At 43.2% G+C, this 15,601-nt stretch overlaps 2 protein-coding genes across 5 annotated transcripts in view; one reads left to right on the top strand and one right to left on the bottom strand.

Moving 5' to 3' along the window:
• The window catches only part of APLF (aprataxin and PNKP like factor), a 106,813-nt gene extending 100,531 nt beyond the window's left edge, over nt 1-6,282 (bottom strand). Inside the window, exon 1 of the mRNA XM_062208696.1 lies at nt 5,981-6,282. Within this exon, the coding sequence (XP_062064680.1) occupies nt 5,981-6,076 (96 nt within the window). The 5' untranslated portion in view covers nt 6,077-6,282. The remainder of the gene's footprint in view (nt 1-5,980) is intronic.
• A 234-nt stretch (nt 6,283-6,516) lies between these two features.
• Nucleotides 6,517-9,483, top strand: FBXO48 (F-box protein 48). Of its 4 annotated transcripts, none has more exons than XM_062209565.1 (4): nt 6,517-6,597; nt 7,238-7,604; nt 8,416-8,753; nt 9,224-9,483. In XM_062209565.1, the coding sequence occupies exons 3-4, from the start codon at nt 8,448-8,450 to the stop codon at nt 9,383-9,385; spliced, it is 468 nt and encodes a 155-aa protein (XP_062065549.1). In that variant the 5' UTR covers nt 6,517-6,597; nt 7,238-7,604; nt 8,416-8,447; the 3' UTR covers nt 9,386-9,483. The 4 variants fall into 4 exon arrangements, with proteins under 4 accessions (XP_062065549.1, XP_062065550.1, XP_062065551.1 ...); XM_062209566.1 differs by having other exon boundaries at nt 6,528-6,593; XM_062209567.1 differs by lacking the exon at nt 6,517-6,597 and adding an exon at nt 6,607-6,960 and having other exon boundaries at nt 7,238-7,507.
• The last annotated feature ends 6,118 nt before the right edge of the window (nt 9,484-15,601 follow it).

Below are 15,601 nucleotides of genomic sequence, written 5' to 3'. Positions count from 1 at the left end.
TGGGCCATCCTCCACTGCCTTCCTAGGCCATAGCAGGCAGCTGGACAAGAGGAGCAGCCGGGCCAGAACCAGCACCATAGGGAATGCTGGCACTGCAGGTGGAGGATTAACCTACTGCGCCACGGTGCCAGCCCCTGGCAGTTTTTTTATGAAACTTACCATACTCTTACCATATGATACAGAAACTATGTTCCTATCTACCCAAATGACCCAAAATTCACATCCACACAAAAACCTACAGATGGATATTTATAGCAGCACTATTTATAATTACAAAACTTGTAGCAACCAAGATGTCCTTCAGCAGGCAACTGAATAAACTGTGGCACATCGACAATGAAATATTATTCAGTGGTAAAAAGAAACAAGCTGTCAGGGTAAGAGTTTGGGGTAATAGTTAACACACCACTCGGGCTGCCTGCATCCCATACCAGAATGCCTGGATTGCAATGCTCTGCTCCCAAACACAGCTTCCTGCTAATGTGCATCCTGGGAGGTAGCAGGTGATGGCTCAATACTTGGGAACCTGCTGCTCACAATGAGAGATGGATCGAGTTCCTGGCTCCTAGCTTTGGTGTGGTCCAGGCCTGGCTGATGTAGGTATCAGATGACTGAACCAGTGGACAAAACTCTGTCTCTGCCTTACAAATAAAAGAAATTAATAAAATAAATGAGCTATCAAGCTATTAAAAAACATGATGGAATGAATCTCACATGTACAAAGCTAAGTGAAATCTGAAAAGGCTACATATTGTATGATTCCAATTATATAACATCCTAGAAAAGGAAAAACTATGGCAAATTCTCTGTACTTTCCACTCAGTTTTGCCATAAACCTAAAACTTTCTAATAAATGCAAGCCTGTTTTTTAAAATTAATATTAAAATATAATGTATTATATTTTATTATATATATTATTTTATGTTATATTTTATGTTTATTATATATTTATTATATATAATATTAAAATATAATATTTTATTTTTAAAGAGTTTTTATTTTATTTGAAAAGCAGAGTTACAAAGAGAGAGAGAGAGAGAGAGACAGAAAGATCATCTATCTGCTGGTTCACTTCCCAAATGGCCACAATGGCCAGGGCTGAATCATGCTCAAGTCAGGAGCCTGCAGCTTCTTCCGGGTCTCCCATGAGAGTGCAGGGGCCCAAGCCTTCAGGTCATTTTCCACTGCCTTCCCAGGTGCATTTTAACAGGGAGCTGGATCAAAAGTGAAGCAGCCGGGACACAAATTGGCCACCCATATGGATGCCAGTGCTGCAAGCGATGGCTTAACCCACTACTCCACAATGCTGGCTCCAAAATTAACATATTTTACAAAGCAATGTTTGTAAAACTTAAATGAGATCATTTATATAATGTGATTACCCCACAAGTCTAGTCAGCACTTACCCAATCATCCAATATGCCATACAGGTTCAAATCTTATGGCTGTAAATCATCATTCACTTAGCCTAAATAGTCCTTCCCTCCAAACAGCTCACTGACCACCTACCAAAATCCCAACTCAGAATTCTAACACTGCAAAGTCCAGCTCAGTGTTACCAAGTTCCTTCATCTTAAGTGTGGGTTCCTTCTTTTACTTCTCTGCATTATGTGCTATCATTGTGCTTGGCTTACAATACTGAAACAAAACTTTTCATTAAATGTAACCTTTTAAAAATCAGGAATTGTGGTGCAGCAGATAAACTGCCGCCTGCAATGCCAGCATCCCATATGGGCTCTGGTTCAAGTCCCAGCTGCTCCACTTTTGATTCAGCTCCCGGCTAACACACCTGGGAGAACAGCAGAGGAGAAACCAAGTGCTTAGGCCCCTGCACCCACATGGAAGACCTGGAAGAAATTCCTGGCTTCAGCCTGGCCAGCCTTGGCCATTGCAACTATTTGGGGAGTGAACCAGTGGACAAAAGACCTCTCTCTTTCTCTGTAATTCAAATAGATAAAAAGAAATCAGGAATTATATCTAAAAAAAAAAAAAAAAAGTGACACATCTGTTACTAGATAGGAATGGGGCAAGCAGCAGGGACTGAATCAGAGCCTCCTTTGTGTGGCCTCTCCAACCCTGAGGTACAGTGGTCGTCATTTACTACTGTCTTATTTCCTGCCTCCCTCCCACTTCACGTAAAGCACTATCTAGCTCCAGTCCTCATTTCCGATTACAACCTGTTCACTTACATGTGTATAGTCTCTCGTGCCTACTAAAATTAGAGAGCAAGGATTTCCCATTCATCTTCATTTCCCTTTATTTCTTCTCAACCAACTACAGTATATATTCATCAAGTTGGGTTTTTGTTTTTGTTTTTGTTGTTGTTTTTTTTTTTTTTTTTTTTTTTTTTTACTTATATGAAAGACAGAGAGACAGATCTTCCACATGCTGGCTTACTCTCCAAATGCCTGCAAAAACAGGATGTGGGCCAGGATGCAGCCATGAGACAGGAACTCCATCCAACTCTCCCACATAGGTTCAGGGGACCAACTATTTTAGAAGCAAGCTGGAAATGGAAGCAGAGCTGGGACTCGAAACCATGCACTCTGATATAGGATGCAGGCATGCCAAGAAGCGTCATAACCACGGCACCAAATGCTCACCCCCTGACCTTTCTGAATTTAGTAACTTATTAACCAAAACAGGAATAGCATTAACAATTTATTTCGAACATTGCTTCTTAATCTTTGAAGCTGGTAGCACTGCTTCTTTACTCTATTTAAAATCCCTATAAGTGACAGACTTCTCTGCTGTTTTCCTGCCACTGTAAAGACAAAAAGACATTGTCATTGTCAAACTGTCTTTTTGTTTAAGATTTATTTATTCATTTGATAGTGTTACAGAGAAAGGAAAGACAGAGAGAAAGAGAGAGAGAATCTTTCTCCACTCATTCACTCCCTAGGTGGCCCCAACAGCCAGAAGCATCTTCTGGGTCTCCTATGTGGGTGGCAAGGGCCAAACACTTGGGCCATCTTCCGCTGCCATTAGCAGAGACCTGGATTGGAAGTGGACCAGCCTAGACATCAACCAGCACACATATGGAATGTCAGCATTGCAGGTGGCAGCTTTACCTACTATGCCACAACATGGACCCCTGTCTACTATGAAGAGTATTATGCACCAAAATTATAAACCCTTAAGCTATGGGGTAATCAAGGTTTATGAAGCTTTTCTCAGGAAAACATGGACAATTAAGTTGTAGAGTACAAAAGTCATCCTTACTGGAGCAGGCATTTAACCTAACGTTTCAGATGCCTGTATCCCACATCCGAGTGCCTCAGGTTCACCCTCCAGCTCCAGCTCCTGTTTCCAGCTTCCTGCCAGTGCAGACCCTGGAAGCCAGCTGGGGATAGCACAAGTAGTTGGGTCCCTCTCACCCACATGGGACACCTGGATTGAGTTTGCAGCTCCTGGCTCCAGATGCAGCTGTTATAGGCATCTGGGAAGTGAACTAGTAGATGTGCTTGTGTGTGTGTCTCTGTGTCTATCTGTATTTCTGCCTCTAAAATTAAAAAAAAAAAAAGTCATCCTTACTAATATTAATCATTTTTGATGCACAGAAATTTACAATGAACTTCCTGAGTTTTCCCACTTAGAAGTAAGTCTTCTCTCTCACATACTACAAAATTCTCACTGGCACTGCTGTCTTTGAAACAGCAACCTTCACCTTATGTTTCAACACCACAGAAGAGAAACAAGAGCACCTGTCAGCTCCAAAATCTGAAAACCTACAAGGTGATTTGCTTGTTCTTCATTTTTTTCTTTGATGTCATCCATAACCACTCTTAATATCTACCAAATTTAGCAACAGAATCTTATTACTAAATGTTTATTTGACAGGTAGAGTTACAGACAGAGAGAAAGAGAGAGAAAGGTCTTCATTCCGTTGGTTCACTCCCCAAATGGCCGCCATGGCCGGTGCTGCACCAATCCGAAGCCAGGAGTCAGGTGCTTCTTCCTAGTCTCCCATGCGGGTGCAAGGCCCAAGCACTTGGGCCATCCTCCACTGCCCTCCCGGGCCACAGCAGAGAGCTGGACTGGAAGAGGAGTAACCGGGACTAGAACCTGGTGCCCATATGGGATGCCAGCGCCACAGGCGGAGGATTAGCCAAATGAGCCATGGCACCGGCTAAATGTTTATTTTAAAAGGAAAAGCAAACCCCTGATAACTGACCAACTTTTACAACTTAACATCTTTTTTAACGATTTATTTATTTGAAAGTCAAAATTACAGAGACAGGAAGGGACAGAGAGAGAGAGAAAAAGAGAGATCTTCCATCCGCTGGTTCACTCCCCAAATGGCCACAATGGCCAGGGCTGGATCAGGCCGAAGTCAGAAGCCAGGAGCTTCATCCAGGTCTCCCATGAGGTTGCTGGAGCCCAAGCACTTGGGCTATCTTCCGTCACTTTCTCAGGTGCATTAGCAAGGAACTGGATCAGAAGTAGAGTGGCTGGGACTTGAACCAGTGCCCATATAGGACACCAGCACTGCAGACGACAGCTCAACCCGCTGTGTGTGCTACAATGCCAGCCCCCAACTTAACATTTTCAAAAACAGAAAACTGGCTCATCTCACATTAGCAAGCTTTTAATACAAAGAACAAGGTATGAATAGTGCAAGGATCTGCACCAAGTCACCAGCACAGGCCTAAAATCCAATAACCTTTTAACCAGACCCACAGAACTCTGCATTGGTGACAGGACTTCAAGTTAAAACTCGTTAATTCCTAGATATATGACTGTCAAGTGAAGCATATACTCCATGAAGCTTTCTAACCAGGGGATTTAAAAGAAAAGAAAAAATCTCCCAGGCAGTTCTTTCATATGTCATTATAGTTAATAAACTATGGAAAATAACAGGATGTTGCACATTTAAATAGCTAAAACTAAACATACTGTGAACTTCAACCTTCAGACACACTCACCACTAAAGATCCAACTTCCACAAGACAACCTTAAACTACCACGCCTTTTCCTGCTCCCAGAAGAGCCCTTCCAGAAACCTGTGGTCCCCCCAGGCACTGGCAGTTAACCAGGGTTAACAGCCCACACTTCTTGCTCCCTGGTATTGGCTGACACAGAATGACCAGTCCAAGAGAAGATGCCCAGAGAAGGGGTCCATATCTCATTCACTGTCTGCTAATGGTTTTCCATAAAATGGGTGCCAACAGAAAACGCTGGGTGTCAAACAGATTAACAGGGTGAGACCTACAGCCTACCAGTAGGCAATATGCAAATATTCTGACTCTTACCTCCCAAAGACGGTACAAAGCATACATAACTTGGTGCTACTATGAGTCCTAAAGCTTCTATATGACGTTTAAATGATCTGTGGATCAATTTTCCCATCTTAACAATAAAGATAAAAGAATGCAAAGAATTTTGAAAGAATTAAAGAAGTTGGCCTATGTAGTCTATTTAACCAGCGAAACACTACACACACTATTTTACAGTTAGCTATGGATATTACTGGAAAACACTATTGCCAGAGCCTAAATCAGCCTGGAAGAGGCAAGTTCACGGGTTGGTCAATTTCTTTTGTAAAGCGCCAGATACTACAGTAATTACTTCGGGTTTCGCAGGCCAAGACACAATATTCTCCACCGTTGGAGCAGCCATTGTTCCCGAAAAGCAAATAGGCTTGTTTGTTTACATTTTCCGTTTCAAACTTTAAGAACCATTCTGAGTCCACTGGCCCACACAGCCACAGGCTTGGTTTGCGCCCTCACCCTCCACTCCCCTCCCCACAGTTTGCCAACCTCTGGATAAGATGACTATACAGTAGGTGCTTTTCAAAGTTAACATCAATAAATGTTTGTGGGTGATCACACTGGACTGAAAAACTGCTGCCCCCAAACGTCTACAGTGCAGACAGGCAGGATCGACGTGGTGGGGAATGTGGCCAGGGCCGGAGGCAGGGCCTAGCCAGGAGGGTCTTCGCAGGGCTCTCCGGGCCAGCCGAGCCCCCTCCCACACTTACTCCCAGCAGTGGCCCGCGGCCGATCACCGTCTCCCCGGGCGCCAGGGCCACCCGGGGGCCGCCGTCCCGCGGCTGCAGCTCGAAGCCCCCGGACATGGCGGATGAGGACTAGGCCCCTTTGCCAGTAGACGGCCCCAGCAGCCGTTTCCGCCTCCCACAGACACGCGCGAGGCATGCCCTGGCCCCCGGAAAGACACGGAGGTGGGAGGAGTGAAGACCCGGCTCAGAAATGCTCTGTGCTCTCAGGGCAGAGGCCCCGGGGCTGCTTCCGGAGTCCCGTCCCTCCACCAGGGCCAGTGACGCACTAGGGAATTCCCCCACCACGTCTTCCGCGTTATTGTTTAAAAGCCCCGGCTTATTACCCCCCCATCCCTTCTCACCACCCCGCGGGCCCAGAGGATGCTGGGCATTGTAGTCCCTTCCTTCCTGCCTCTCCTGAGCTGAGACGCCCTAGAAAAACTACAATCCCAGAAAGCAGTGCGCGATCCCCTCTACGCCTGTGCGAATCGAGGTCAGCAAGGCGGTGCTAGAGTGGGCGGGATGTGGTGGACGATGGGGAGGGATTTGAATTCCAGAGGATTTAAACCGCGGGAGGAAAAGTCACCGCGGCCCAGTAGGTAGGAGGGTCTTCTCTTCCAGGTGGCGAAGGTGCCGGCACGCTCAGGGGCGCGGTCCGGATGCAAGCCCAGCCTTCTTTTAGCGGCCTGGAGCCGCGGTGACAGGACTGACGGTGTCTCTTGTCAGTGCCTGGTGTTCTTAGGACTCGGGCAGCTGCTGCAGCCTTGTGGGGCACACAGGGAGGGTGGCTCAGATGGGACGTGGGGTCATTCCCCCCGCCCCGACCTGCAGGGTCCAGGTGGAGTGGGGTCCGCTGAGAGCCAGTCTGAGCCGAGCGGCACCCACCCCTCCGAATGCGCTGCCTCCGACCCATCCCTCCGAGTGACAAGGAGAGGGGAACGAGCTCTCTCTTAACTGGAGAGGTAATTCAGCAAAGGCTGATTCATAAAGGGAAAAAGGTAGTTTTCCAGGCATCCTAGTGGATTCCGGGGACCTCGCCAAGGCAGCCCTGTTGTGGATTGAGAATTCCCCAGTGAGCTCCTGGGCGAAGTGGCAAACCCCGAAACGCACCGAAACGCTCTCCTAATGCGAGATTCTTCCCCAGAACGTGGCGCTTTGGCTTTGGTTTCTGTTGATGATGGGAGGGAGGAAGGTGTGTGGCAAGAACTTGCTCTTGACTCCTGCTCTTGTTTTTACCAGTTTGCTTTCTTACTTCCCCCTGTCCCTGGAGAGGAAGTCCTCTGTCGAACAAAGACTCCTCCCTTTCAACCACCGCGGCTAATATGGATCGTAAACAGCCTGCTGAATGAGAGCCGCGATGATCTTGGCACGTCCTGAAACATATGCCTGAGTAGCGCATCTGGGTTGTTACTCGTTGAGTTAAAAGAAGCATTTAGCCGTATCTCAAACTCCTCCTCCGTGTCACCACCTCCCAGCGTGGAAGGAAGTGCCAAAAGGAATCAACTGGTTGTGAGTAGAGGAACTGACTGCTGAGGAGTGTCCCGGGAGGGGTGATGCACCTAGTCTGCTTTCAGCTGATTTCAGAAGCCTGCATCCGGAGCCTTGGGTAAATTAGCTGAAGTGGGACTTTTACATTCTTTATCACATGCTACTGCTGACTGAGCTACAGACATTGTTTATAGATGTTCCTTGCTGTTGCTTGATAGCTTCAGTGACCCATCCTTAGCTCATAATTAACTAACGCCTGTAGCATACCTTCAAGGAGCCATTTCCAAAATACCAGTCTTATAATAACATTGAATAATTGAAATTTGGCATTATTATAACCCAGATCTCATCCTCTTGTCCATTTCAGATAGTATTTGTATCAAATGTGAATACCCAAACATTAGGTATGAATAGGTAATTCTTATAAAGTCCAGCTGTTTTATGGTTAAGTCAGAATTTGCAGCTGAAGAGCTTAGTGATAAAGTATCACTTCCCACAAACAACAAGGATTCAGGAATTTAATGCTATTGACTCATATAATTTTTCTAAAGTATTTGTGATAAATACATGAATGTATTCTCACAGTAGCATTGCCACCACCAAATAAACATGATCAGGCATATAGAGAATTCTTTCTTTTTTTTAGATATTAATCTTTGGGAACAAAACCAAAAATTTTGAAACATACTCATTTACCAAAAATGTTTATTAAAAACATGATTAACTTCCTGTGTTGAGTGCCTCCCATGTGAAATTCAAATGTGAGACTGGTGTCTCACATGTCATCACTGTTCATCTTTGCAGGAACACACAGCTTCTGTGTCAAGAAAGTCACAGTTCATTAAATCATAAACAAAAAGTATCTGACTCGGGATAGGAGTTACAGTCTGGGCTGAAGAAACTGAGTGTATTTAAACTTTGCCTTTTAGGTTGCCCATGAGGATAACTAAAACATCAAGCTATGCAGAAAAATTCTAAGAGGAACAATAATTCAAGAGCTCCTGCCCTAGAAGTGAACTCTGTGGATACTGAGACGGAAAGAAACAAGAGTCAAAATAACTTTGTTGAACTGCTGCCTCTAGAAGTCACGTTTAAAATTTTCAGTCAGCTAGACATTCGGAGTTTGTGCAGGGCGTCAGTGACGTGCAGGAGCTGGAATTATGCAATAAGAAACAGTGACTCCTTATGGAAACCTCACTGCTTGACTGTAAGAACAGTGTGCCAGAGAGAAATAGATGGCGACCTGGAACGCGGCTATTCCTGGCGGGTAAGTCTAATCTGTGCAGTGTGTAGTGTTTATGACATGCCGTGGGAGCAGATTTCAGCCGGTTCTCACTTCTGTTTGGAGAAGGTAGGATGGTATGTGCCCAATAGTGCACAGAGTTGACTTGGAAATGGGTTAAAGTTGAGTTACTGTTCTTTTCCTGCCAACCACTTTGTCTCCATCTATCTCCCATCCATCCTTTTACATTTTTTGGATCCTGAATTCAGCATTTTTTCCCTGTTAACCAGAAGGAGAGTAGCTACTTCTTTTCACTGCACATTATCCAGAACTTCCAGTAAATTCTGGCTCACTCTGTACTCATACACACTCACATAAATTTATTATTATATGTATCAGTGTAAATCTTCAGTCTTCTGTTCAGCCCCTTCAGTCAGCTTTTCTAGTTTCAAACAAATTCACTAACCAACCACTACTGCATTCTTTTTTTAATGATGATGGTTTACCTCTTGCAGGTAATACTACTAAGGAATTACCAGAAGAGTAAAGTGAAACATGAATGGCTAAGTGGCAGATACAGCAACATAAGTTCTCCAGTTAGCCTTCCAGAGAAAATCATGTACCCCATGGATGCAGATACATGGGGGGAGATTCTAGAAGCAGAGCTGGAAAGATAACCAGAAAAATCAGAAACAGATCTCCTAACCTGGAGAGTTTAAAACTAAAATGACTCTTAGATTGTTGCAAAAGGTATATCTTAAACTGCCCATTTTCTGTCACCTTTCTAATAGTTAATATTTAAAAGAAAACAAAAAGTATTATTATGATAAAACTTTATTTTTATTTTTTGCACTTTAGTAAAAAATAGTTTTCTGATTTTATTTTAATGTGGAAAATCATGAAATGTTATTTTCATAAGAAATATTGATGGAATAATTTCAGAATGTATTTTTTTTCTTCAGAATGTATTGTTTCATGCCTTTGGGTTAGTGTGTCAGTACTTTCAATGATAAAATTTGATTGGTGTTTTCTGCTTAATGATTATTGGAAAACTCAGGAAGCCACCTGAAGAAACTGACTTAAGATTCATTAAGTAGTAGAAATAATCAGTCTCATGGGAAAACTAGCCAAGTGAAATTAATAGCACATTTCAGTGAATTTGCATTTCAGTAACTTTAAAATTTCTATTTCCGGCCGGCGCCGTGGCTCAACAGGCTAATCCTCCGCCTTGCGGCGCCGGCACACCGGGTTCTAGTCCCGGTCGGGGCACCGATCCTGTCCCGGTTGCCCCTCTTCCAGGCCAGCTCTCTGCTGTGGCCAGGGAGTGCAGTGGAGGATGGCCCAAGTGTTTGGGCTCTGCACCCCATGGGAGACCAGGATAAGCACCTGGCTCCTGCCATCGGAACGGCGCGGAGCGCCGGCCTCAGCGCGCTACCGCGGCGGCCATTAGAGGGTGAACCAACGGCAAAGGAAGACCTTTCTCTCTGTCTCTCTCTCTCTCACTGTCCACTCTGCCTGTCAAAAAAAAAAAAAAAAAAATTTCTATTTCCATGGAATTCAGATTGAATTGCCAAATAGTGAAACTGTTCTAAAATATGTTAAACCTGTGATTTAGTTTCAAATTAATCTTATTTTAGGTATGAAGCTTTTCCCATTACTTTACTACAAATCTAGGGTTGCTTGCAGGAGCTGAAAATATATGGAAAGTTTTCAGAATACTTAATTGCTACCAGCAGGGGCACACTGGTGGTAAAACTTTTCTGACAGCCTTATAGCACCATCTAGTGTATTGCTCCTAAATTCCGAGACAGAGGACTTGGAGCTCTTGTTTTGTTTTTCCATATTGAAAAGAAAGAAAAATAATATTTTAGAGAGCCCTTAACACTTGACTTATTAAAAAACCTATAAAAATTTCCCGGAAACTTTATTTTGTTTCTCTTTTTCTTAAAACCAGATGAGATAATACTTACTGTAGCAGATTGTTCACTCTGAATCTCTGGTCAACACCACAGTAAAAAGTGTCTACAAAACATTTTAGTTAGTGCAAGGTTTTCTTCTTAAAAGTGTGTTCTATAGCAAAAAATAAATATAGAGGAACCCCATATCTAACAAGTAAGCAAATATCAGAAAGATGCCCTACTGTATACAGATTCCCTTGGGATCTGCATAGCGTTGGAAGAGGCCTTGAAAATCAAGCAGTCCAGTCTCCACATCTATTCAGTAATTCCTCTATAGGAACCCTGAAAGTCCAGCCAGTCCAAACTCAGATACTTACTGTAATAGAATCTCCATCACGTTTCAGTCTGCTGTTATTCTAAGATTGCTCTGCTCTTTAGAAATTCTTCCTCACTGAACTGAAGACCACCTCTCTCTAATGTTTGCTTGGTTCCACCCTGTACGTCTAGGTGGATCCAGTCCTCCCTATGATTACCATTCAGACATTAAAGACTTCTAGCTTGTCTCTTCCTGTGCCATATTCTCAGTTCACCGGCTGATCAGTATAATTTCTAGACCCAGGGCATTCTCTTCTGTCCATGCTCTGTTGACAAAAGTGTACCTAGAAAGGAAGATATCTTGATGATTTTTTAAAAATAAATGATAAGAAAGCACTGTGAAAAATTTGAAACTATGGGGAAAATTAAAGCTATACAGCATTCTACTGAATAGCATATAAATATATATGCTATCTATATATATATGCTATATATAAATATATATATATAAATATATACTACTGGTAGCATATAAATACATGTGGTATTTGTTATCTGTTTTTTGTAATCGATGTGTCAGGTCTTTGTCCAGCCCCCTGACTGAATCACCTTTATGTATTAGGAGCCATCACCCTAACGGAGGGGAATCACCCTTCTCAGTCTTCCCTATGCTGGTTATACAGTGTCCTGCCTCCCCAACCTTCTGTGTTTGGTGTAGGGACGGGAACATGACCCAAACCACCCCCTTCTGAGCTGGAAGAAAGAAGCCATTTCTTCTTTGGTGATAAAACTGTTCCCCACACAGAGAAACAGAACCCATTAAGAGCATGTGTAGCCAACAGGAGAAATAAACGGCTGCAGGGAGAACCCTACTTGTGTCCGAGGTCCTGGTCACAGCCTTTCCTGGTCTGCTCACCCATACGAGACGAGCCCTCCCCGTGTGTCCTTTGCTTATTTTTCCAGTATGTAATATTCATGATTTACATTAGTATCTTACTTCTTAGGGTATCAAATCTTGCTTTATCCTTAGAGCTGCTAATTATATATCCTCCTAAAAGGAATTCCTTCCTTTCTCACCTGTCCTTCATTTCTCAGTCCTTTCTAATCTTGCCTCACTCATGTGATTTAAACTAGTTATCCAAGTCACAAGTGACTTACACTCCCATTGGATGTAGTTTAGTTGTTAATGTATTTGGCACATAAACATTCCCTTCTTCTTGAAGCCCTCCTCCTAGGTTTGGGATTATAGTCTCTGGGATTTTTCTTTTCCTACTGTGATCAGTTTTCTCAGTTTCTTTCAAAGTCTCGCTTTTCTTCATCTGGTCCCTCAAAGTTCAGGCCATGGTCCTCTCTTCTCTTCATATTCTAAACATCCTGAGTGATCCCATCTACTCTTCAATGTCAACCACCATTGTTGGTATGGATGCTGTCCTTGTCCGTGTCTCAAGATAAGATCGCTCCAGAAACACATGTGCCACCCTCTATTGGATCCTTAGCTAAATCACAAACTCCTGAATCAGAACTCATCATCTCACAGAGTCCCTAGTTCTGAATTACTGCGGTGAGGTGACTGTTCCTCGCCACCTCCGGAGAATTTGGCAGGCTGCCCACAGCTTGCCTTGACCGAGGAGGGGAAAGTGCGCCACCTGCCACTTAGCCTTTCCCAAACCCGGGGACAATCAGGCGTGTTGTGGAGCCCAGTGGAAGCAGGGTCTCTCTTTATTGTAAAAGGGAGGTGTATATATAGCTGAGGTACAGAGCGGATGGTACAGAGCGGATGAGAGGATGCAGGCAAGGGATGGGGTGTTGTGATGCAAAAGAGTCCTAGCCACTCCTATTATACCACCTTAATGATCCTTTAGGCAGAAGAGTCCTGGGACTGGGGTGTTTGCTACCAGGAATTTGAAACTTAAAGACAGGTTTTCAAATTCAAGGCAGGCTCAGGAAGTTCCTCTAGGCCTCTCCGGATTCATACCAGTGCTCCAAGACAGTCACCATGTTTTACTTTGCTCCATCATTATCCATACCTGATCAAGAGTCAGTTCTTACTGATCTTAGCATCCAACTATCTAAGTAATATAACCCTTCTCCATCTTTATGTCTGCTTCATTACTTAATTCTGGTTCTTATTTGAAGTTGGAATTATTACAATAGCTATTAGCTCCTGACTTAAACTCTTCATTGCACTCAGGTAGAAATTGTATCGCTAGCAAAGCCTATAAGGCCTTTAATGATACAGTCGGACTTATGTCTCTAGTCTTTCCTCTCACAACTGTTCCTTCCTGTAACTTTCAGTTCTGTTATACCAAACTATTTGCAGCTCCCTGAACATGAAAATTGTCTTGGGGTCTGCACCGTGGTGCAATAGGTTAATCCTCCACCTGTGGCGCTGGCATCCCACATGGGTGCCGGTTCTAGTCCCAGCTGCCCCTCTTCCAATCCAGCTCTCTGTTATGGAAAAGCAGTAGAAGATGGCCCAAGTGCTTAAGCCCCTACACCCACATGGGAGACTGGGAAGAAGCTCCTGGCTCCTGGCTTCCGATCAGCGCAGCTCCAGTCATTGCAACCATCTGGGAAGTGGAGCAATGGAAGGAAGACCTTTCTCTCTGTCTCTCCCTCTCCCTTTCTGTAACCCTATCTCTCAAATAAATAAAATCTTAAAAAAAAAAAAAGGGAAAAAAATTTTCTCACTTCTCCTCCTTTACACAGACTGCTTGATAATACCTATACTGTTCTTCTCATGCACCATTAATTCCTTTCTTCAAAATCTTTTGTAAAAAATTATATTGGTTAGGGCCAGGTGTTGTGGCATTGTGGGTGGAGCCGCCCCCTGCAGTGCCGGCATCCCATGTAGGTCCCAGCTGCTCCACTTCCAATCTAGCTCTCTGCTGTGGCCTGGGAAGGCAGTGGTGGATGGCCCAGGTCCCTGGGGTCCTGCACCCACATGGGAGACCCAGAGGAAGCTCCTGGCTCCTGGCTTTGGATTGGAACAGCTCCGGCCATTGAGGCCATCTGGGGAGTAAACCGCAGATGGAAGACCTCTCTCTCTCTCTCTCTCTCTCTCTGCCTCTGCCTCTGCCTCTTTATGGCTCTGCCTTTCAAATAGGTAAATAAATCTTAAAAAAAAAAAAAAGCAATTGGTTGGTTGCCACCAAGTGACTCCAGGTTTCCTTAAAAAAAAAAAACTTATTACGTTGGCCTAGAAACCATCCCTAATAATCTAGATTAAGTGACCCTGGTAAGGTCCCTGTAGTTCTTTATACATTCTGCTGGCAAAGCTGTCATCCTACATTAAATTGTCTTTTATTTGTCTCTCTGCCCCTTTACACTGTGAACTTCTTAATGGCAGGGACTGTTTTTTATTTATTTTTGTGTTCCCAAAACTTAGTACATAGTAAGAACTCCATAAAGATCTGTTAAATTATTTATGTAATTATTTATTTTATTCCTACCATGAATGTATAATAAAAATAATTTACTGTATGTTAGTGGACAAGATTTACTGAAATGCAATGTACAGTCCTTAAAATATATGAGGTGCTTGATATTAATTCTTGAATAATTGTTCTAGTCTTCTCCAAAGCTGTAAAAAGGAAAATTAGGAAAGTAGAAATGTTATGTTTTTTAAATAAACACTTGAAAACAAACAACTTCAAAATATTGTTTATTTTAAATTACTGGATTAGCCTAATTGTAAGTATTACCTGTGCAAGTTATATAAATAAACTTTAATATTTTTACTACTAGTACATGAAAATAACTCTTTCTAATAAGTTATAATCTATGATCACAGTTTAAACTGAAAGGAAAACTTCAGAACTTAATGATGAATTACGTGGTGTGGGCTTAGAGTGACCTGTGCATTTATCAGACCAGGCCATTAGCATCTGAGAACCTGAGTGGGTGGGGCAGAATGGGAGAAGGCGTGCACTTACTCTTAGATAAAAATAACCTGCCAAGTACACCCAGTGTGTAAAAGAAGCAAGATTAGTGGGCAAAAGTACTAGAGAACTTATAGTGTATTTTAATTTGTAATCAGCTTAAGTGCTAGCATTTTTTTAAAAATAAATTTAGAAAGCTTTGTTATTGTCTCTAGTTTATAACCCAGTTTTAAACCACTCCCTAAGGTTATAAACATGAATAAAAATCTATATGAATATAAACTTTAAACCTTAGGATACTTGAATATGTATATGTGCAATTTGTAAAATATAACATACCCCTAACCACTTTAATTTCACCTTTGCTTTGATGTTATACCTTGTCTTCTCTCCAAGACTTCAAATACTCTAACAATGTTAACAAAACATAGATGAATAGTAACACCAGGAATTGGATTGGGAAGAAGAGTAAGGGTAGAAGATCACATACTTTTATTTAGATTTGAAAAATTTTATTTATTTATTTATTTATTTATTTTTTATTTTTTTAATTTTTGACAGGCAGAGTGGACAGTGAGAGAGAGACAGAGAGAAAGGTCTTCCTTTTGCCGTTGGTTCACCCTCCAATGGCCGCCGCGGTAGCGCGCTGCGGCCGGCGCACCGCGCTGATCCGATGGCAGGAGCCAGGTGCTTCTCCTGGTCTCCCATGGGGTGCAGAGCCCAAGCACTTGGGCCATCCTCCACTGCACTCCCTGGCCACAGCAGAGAGCTGGCCTGGAAGAGGGGCAACCGGGACAGG

This window comes from Lepus europaeus, chromosome 13 (assembly GCF_033115175.1).
Source record: "Lepus europaeus isolate LE1 chromosome 13, mLepTim1.pri, whole genome shotgun sequence".
NCBI lineage: Eukaryota > Metazoa > Chordata > Mammalia > Lagomorpha > Leporidae > Lepus > Lepus europaeus.
This window is presented reverse-complemented; position numbering and strand designations above follow the sequence as displayed.